The sequence below is a fragment of the Coffea arabica genome, chromosome 1e (assembly GCF_036785885.1).
Source record: "Coffea arabica cultivar ET-39 chromosome 1e, Coffea Arabica ET-39 HiFi, whole genome shotgun sequence".
NCBI lineage: Eukaryota > Viridiplantae > Streptophyta > Magnoliopsida > Gentianales > Rubiaceae > Coffea > Coffea arabica.
In genome coordinates, this window is record NC_092311.1 from 38,843,438 (window position 1) to 38,850,371 (window position 6,934).

A 6,934-nucleotide genomic window follows, 5' to 3' on the forward strand; every position below is an offset into this window, starting at 1 on the left:
TAAAATAATATTAGGAATTAAATAAAACACTAAGATCTTAAATCAAGCTCCAACATATCACATTAAAATTATGTATATATTATCCATAAATAATAGTAGGAATTAAATTAGAAACCAATCTCTCAAGCATATTAAACTAATTTAGGATGGAAAAGTTCCACCTCAAATTTCAAACTCGTATAGGATTTAAGCTTTAAATTCAAGGTTGACTTTAAAAATATAAAACGAAAGTTAGATTCGTTTAAAGGGACTAAAATGACTTGAAGCCAAACTACAGGGGCCATTTGCAATATTTGCCCAAGATGACGACATAGCGAAATGGGCGTCCCTCTCTTCCCAATTTCCCGACATCCCATCTATGCTGTCTGTAGTGGTCCGGCTTCCCATTCCCAACAAATTAAGCTCCAGAGCCCTAAATCAAGATTCTCACCAGCTCTCAAAGCCATGAAATCTTAGGCATGTTTCTTTTATCTCATTAATTTGTATCATAAATTAATGATTCTTATTGATTTTAGTTCTTAATTCTTGCCTTGAATTGCCTAAGATGGTAAATATTAGAAACATGCTTACCCTCATCTTCAATCTTACCAAATTTTACTCTTTTAGCTTACTTTCTGTGTGAATTTCATGTTTTAAGTGATTATTTTGATTCTTTTGTTCTGAGTTTAGACTAGGATTAACAACAACAGAGTAAATAAGGAAAATGAATTTTGGGTTTATTTCTACCCCAATTTTCTGGGGTGTCCTTGCTGTTGTTTCTATGTTTTTATTTGACGTTTGGGTGAAATTTTTAATCTGCTTTGAGGAATTAGGACTATCCCATGCTTTGTTTTGGCATGAACGCTAAGACTTGTTGATTTTCTTGCTATTTAGGAGAAAATAGCTATCATGATTTTTGAGTAAACTACATTTCACTTTTCCGAGATGGTAAAAGTTTCAATGCTTAAATTTTGCATGCACAGAATATTAGGAATTTTGCTAGTGATGTTTGTGGAGTTAGCTGTTTTTTTTTTTTCCTTTTTTTTTATGTTTGTTTGTTATTTTGGATCTGGTCACCTATTCATGTGTCAATGTAACATAGATTCAAATGCACGTTATGCATACTTGGCTTTAAGCTGAAAGCTTACAACATGTAGGATCTGTATGGTCGTTTAATGCTTTTAATGCTTTTGGTTATCTGTATAAGTAATTAAAATCTATGATTATATGTCTACCTATACTCGTACATCTAAAGTAGAAAGATGAATTCCCAAGATTGATGGGATTCTTAAATGTGATGATGCAATATACTGGATAGTAAACAGTAATCAGTCACATTAGTTGCAATTCTTTTTGAGACAGTTTCAGAAAGAGAATAATATTATACCAAAATGAGTTGGGGAACTCGACATTAAATTGGATCAAGCGCAAAAAATTTCCATTTAGAAACCTTTAGTAGGTCATTAATAACCATTTCTAGAAAAATATTGATAAATGTAAATTGCGTGAATGGCAAATTTATATTTACTGCAACAAAAAATGATCGTACACATTTGTATGTGTGTGCAATAGTTCATAACCTTGAAAAAAGAAAAGAAGGAAAGCATGCATGAAAGCCAAGAACTATGGTGCACAACTACTTTTCGTACTGCTAATGTCCATGCTGTATTTAGAATTGACATGCAAAGGTAGTGCAGGTTGTGTCTGTCTGTGAAAAGTGAGTTACAAGTGAAGATGGAGCTACTTGGTTGCAGTTGATGTGGAGAAGACACACAGAGAGGTACTAGGGTTAAGTTTTTGTCTGTCATTTGATGAGTTGTGGACAAGTATCCTTTTTGCCTGTGTCGTGCCTTTGGCAACTATGTGTTGTGTGCACTTATGTTTTTCCCATGGTGCTTACCATATGATTAGACCCCATTTCGACTTTTGTATCTTATTTAGATTCATTTAGGTTTAATTTGCTTTTGTCTACCAATGTTTCTGCCCAAGCTGCAGTGAGAAATTCTTTTCATTGATAAAGGCTAACATAGTGCAAACTCTCCAAAGGTCCTCAAGCAGATATCATTTATTGATTTCAAGATCTTGAATTATAAGGGGTGGCAGATTAACAGTAAACACAAACTTTCACCTTATCCATCCTCATCCTAAGACCTTCCTTCCTCTTCCTCTTTTTTATTCCCTTTCTCTGTTCCCCATCCATTCCTTTCTCTTTCTCTTCCACTTTCTGCCCCTCATATCTATCAAAGATACATGCCTGCACAGATGAAGTAAATAAGCATAGCCGCTTGCACAGTTTCAGACATAGGAGCTTACAATCAACAGGGACATGGATGTGCAGTCACACACCCATAGAAAACTCAATCACTTATAGACACCATTACACATAAATAGAACACGGGATCCCTTATAGAGACACCAAACACTCAAAGCATACAAATAGGTGACTGAATTTGGAAGATAGGGTATGATAGAAAGGTGGTTACGAGAATAGGAAGGTTGGGGGTGAGGATAATTAGAAATTGTCGATGCTCCAGTCTTACTTTTCCTTTTTTTTTTTTTTTTTTTGTGGAGCCAGTGGAGTAGATCTTTTACTACAAAGCAGAAAGTGCTTCATTGCTTTTTTTTTCTTTGCAATGCATGTGATTAATACATTTAACAAATTAACTCCATTTGAATCTTCTGCCATAGGTTGTGGTTAATTTCAAAAGTCTGAGATACTGGTGGTATTGTGGCAGAAAAAGAATGCTGGGGAATGCTAATATAATTAAGTCTTTGCTATTTGGTTTTATGATGTCATCAAATGGATGAGAAGGAGCTGTTTCCACCCACATGAGAAGCTAAAGGAATAACATCTGAACACAACTTCTTTGATAGTTTAAAAGTTTGATTTTCTTTTAGTTTTTGAGGTCAATGTTTCCAGGACCTGTGTAAATGTAGGTTTGAAAGATGCAATAATCAAACTAGTGTTCTCTAAGTGATAATTTGAGTTTTCCCTGACAGTTCAAGGATGCTTGCTCTTGGAAAATTGTGAAAGAAATGAACTGTATTGATAGGAAATGGCAAAAACAATAAAATATGTAGAGCAGGGTACAAGACCAATTTAGAAAAATGTTCATTCTTGGTTGAATTCTTTTTACCATTATGGTTGTCCTTATTAAATTTTCGACTTGTTGTCAGAGGCATTGTTTTCTTTTTATGTACTCACCAAAAAGTTTGAGAAAGAAAGAAGTACCATGTTAGGTAATTATTTTGTGTGGACTTTATTTAAGATATAACTTCCTTAGTTGTTTATAAATTATTTTTCCTTAAACAGTAACTGTTTATGAAAACTAATTTTTCGAAGATGTACTTTGCTGTTTTGCTTTCAGAACTTAACACTAAAAGGCAACCCAATCTTCTCTGCTGGCAATCATGAACTCCAGTTTCCATTTTGTGCTACATGGCATTGATATTCTTTTGACTAATCACCTCTGGATCTGCGTGTTTTAGTTCTTTGCATGCAAATGATAACGTAGTGATTTCCTTGTGAAATTGTGATTGTTGATTGTGTAACAATGCTATCATGAGAATTCTTTGTGTTCTGTTACATCACTTAGTTGGAGAGTGTGATGCGGCACCCCCTTAATGACCAGAAGGAATAGCCCTTGAGGATCTTTAGGAACCTAAGACCAATGATCTTTAGGATCTTTACAAGTTAAAGGAAAGTGTTATTGGTACTTGATGGTATTAAAAGCCTGTTATAGGAGTCTTAGTTTATTTTGTTGAGTGGTAATGTTAAGAAAACTAGTTCATATTTTAAAGTTCATATACTCTATAGCTAGAGGCACATGGAGTCAAGCTTTTAGTGTCGAAGAGCCAAAGTAGGATCTCACTGTTCTTAGAATGTACTTTCCTTCTTTTTAAACTTCCCTTAGCTACTAAGTGTGGTAATCCCTATTTAGTGTTCGACTCCATATTTTTTCTTCTGTATGGATGATTTATAGAGTCCCATGTTCAAATGGCATGAATATTTTGCTCTGCTGTGCTGAGATGTATATATGTATAGAATAATGAAAATTCTTCCACTGTCTCCCTTTCTCATTTTCTTTTTCTAGCATCTCTATTGCTTCCTTTTCCTATCACTCTTTTTTGTTGTTGACTCCATCGTGTTCACACTCATTTTTGGTGATGCATCAATGTGTCCAAAGCTTTGGTCCTTGAGTTAAAGATCTTACATTAATGCTAATATTGTTATCAATCTGATTTTCGACCACTTTCACACCATAGGAAGCTCAAAAATGATTTGACTGAGTTGTAAAAGAATATTAAAATCTAATAAAAAATTGTATGCTAGGCTGATTATCATGCAAGTGATTTCTTGTGAGTGTCCTGAAAGCTTAATGCTTTTCATTTGTGTGACTTTGTGTTTGGTTCCATTTGGGGATGAAGTGAAATTTTTGGATGATCAAGATGTAATTAAAGAAGACAAAATGAAATAATTTGTTTGTCATGTATGAAAATTAGAACATGACATGATTCTTCGCCTAGCATTTAGAGGAATGAGGATTTCTCCTTTCTGGTTGCTCCTTTTTCCTTCCCTATATTCAAGCTTGTTTATGTACGTATACTACAAGCTGCCTTGTGTGTATATACTTTTATGATGACATCAAGTATATGGACCTACCATGTTTTAGAGTTGAGTTCTCTCTAGCTCATAACCTTTCTTTAGAAGTCAAAAGACAATTGAATTGCTGGAACAAAGAAAAGAAGAAGACACAACCTGGTGTCTGAAAAGAAGGAGATTCTTTTGGTAATTTAATGTGCTTTAGTTTTCTTTTTTTTCTGATATGCACATTGATTGAAGCCTTGACACCTTGGAAGGCAAAACATAGAATCAACGCATATTGCTCCTCTATGGCAGTACTATTGTTCATTACAGATGAGAATTTGGTTGCAGAAAAATGAAAAGGAAAGATAGATGCTGTGACAAGGTTGTGCCAACACCGAAGAGAAATAGGAAATCCAAGTCCGAAGTAAAAGTGGATGAGTTTCAGCGCCTCCCAGATGAGCTGCTTCTCTCCATCTTCACCAAGATGCCAGATTTCAAATATGTTTGTCAATGCTCATTAGTCTGCAAGCGCTTTGCATCTGTGATCACCCTTGTGCACAATGTTACGGTGACTTTTATTAGCAAAGAATGTGAGGTATCTGAAGATCTCGCACACATCCAGAATGCTTTTGATAAGAAAATGTCCCCTCAAAACCAAATAACTCCAAAAATGGACATAACATGCTTGCGCCAGACACTGAAGTTTATCAATTGCCTCAGGAAATTTAAAGATCTAAAATCTGTCCACATCAAGTTCTCATATGTGGAAACATCATCATCCACGCCGCTTGAGTGGAAGACAAAGTTTGGACCTGAACTGGAATATGTCGTGGCTCTTTTACCTACTTCAATTGAGAAGAAAACCAAGCAGGAACTTAGTCAAGATCAAGAAGTTGGAGATGTTACATGGAGTCTTACCGAAAGTGAGTTGGAGCATAGTCTATACAGGGCATATGGCTGTTGCCAAGAGACTGTTGTAAGACAAACTATTCTATATATGTTAGTTGAGCATCACTCAATGCTTCATAGTGTGACAATAACAGACTCTGAGAAACAGGGGCGGTTGTGCATACAAGATGAACAGCTTCTTGAGTTAAAAAATAGCTTTAGAAATAAAGACTTGGAGCAGATATTTGAAGAAGTCAAGATACCTCATATATTTAAGGTTGGCTATGTGCCTGTTGTACGTTTGCCTGCATTAGGATACCTCTTGAAGGGTGTTATTCTTTTGATTTTCAAGCCTAAAGAAGAGCCCTCTGCAGGTGATGAAGATGTTGATGACAACAGTGCTTTATTGGCATGGCAATATGATGATGAAGAGGTGTTTAGGGAAACTGTAAGAGAAATGTTAGTGAACCACAAAGAAAGGATGCACCTGGTTCCAAGAGCTGCTGAGGATGCTGTAGCATGAAATCTCGCTGTAACCGTGAACTAGGGATCCCCTCATTCTGTTTTACTATTGTTTTACTTCATAGAGAAAAGAGAAAATATGCACCTCTTACTTGTAGTACACCCTTATTATTCTTGACCAAGTTGGATAATATTTAAAGATTGTTGTAATTCTATTTTTGATGTCAGTATAGCATCTGATAAGTTTATACAAGTTCTACAATTTGTTGCAATGTGAAAGTGGATAAATTGCCTGATTTGTCTGCTGTGTTTGTTCCATATTGTGCAGAATACAAGTGTGGCAGTGCCTACCTCTATCATCTTTGTGCTTTACTTTTTTTAGTTGTAAAAGGAAATTTTACCCCTTCCCTGTTATAAAGTATCTGAAATTTCATGCTCTTTCTTGTCAAAGTCTTTCCAATACTTGGAAAGTTTCTGCTCTTTGAAGTCGAAGACTCTTTTTTAAGTGTGGGTTATTGAGCATGTATAACACTATTCATAATTATTGTTCAGCAGACTTTACCTAGTACTTCTACTCAAAAGGTGGTGTCCATCTTACAGGGGCAGGCACAAAAACATAAACATTTGAAGGATTGGACAAATGTAATTAAAAGAACAGCATGTGTATTAGATCAATTTACAAGCATAGGACATTGATTTGGAAACACATCTTAGACATTGCTGGCTTGTGCTTTACCAATTTTTGCCTCATTTAACCTTTTAGTTTGGCTATTAAAATTGCAGATGTAAGGTGCAAATTAAGCTTTAATGTTTGAAATCCAAGTTTTGCACATGTGTTATGGCTTCAACAGTGATAGTGTATGCACTGTCAGTCAGTGTATATAAGATTTACTCTTAAATTAAATGCATCTTTTTGGCAACCAAAATAGAAAAATGAATAGGCTACTTTATATCTGTGACCTAATATATTTTAGATTAAGCTTTTTATCTAGTAGAATAAGGATAGATTTTACTAAC

At 35.0% G+C, this 6,934-nt stretch overlaps 1 protein-coding gene across 4 annotated transcripts; it reads left to right on the forward strand.

Moving 5' to 3' along the window:
* Nucleotides 1-261: 261 nt before the first annotated feature.
* LOC113703378 (F-box protein AUF2) lies at nt 262-6,189 on the forward strand. 4 transcript variants are annotated; one of them, XM_072055626.1, is made up of 4 exons: nt 262-456; nt 1,677-1,759; nt 4,653-4,768; nt 4,916-6,189. In XM_072055626.1, exon 4 carries the CDS (start codon nt 4,920-4,922, stop codon nt 5,976-5,978), a length of 1,059 nt encoding a protein of 352 aa, XP_071911727.1. In that variant the 5' UTR covers nt 262-456; nt 1,677-1,759; nt 4,653-4,768; nt 4,916-4,919; the 3' UTR covers nt 5,979-6,189. The 4 variants fall into 4 exon arrangements, with proteins under 4 accessions (XP_071911727.1, XP_027080538.1, XP_027080522.1 ...); XM_027224737.2 differs by having other exon boundaries at nt 4,688-4,768; XM_027224721.2 differs by lacking the exon at nt 4,653-4,768.
* Nucleotides 6,190-6,934: the final 745 nt, after the last annotated feature.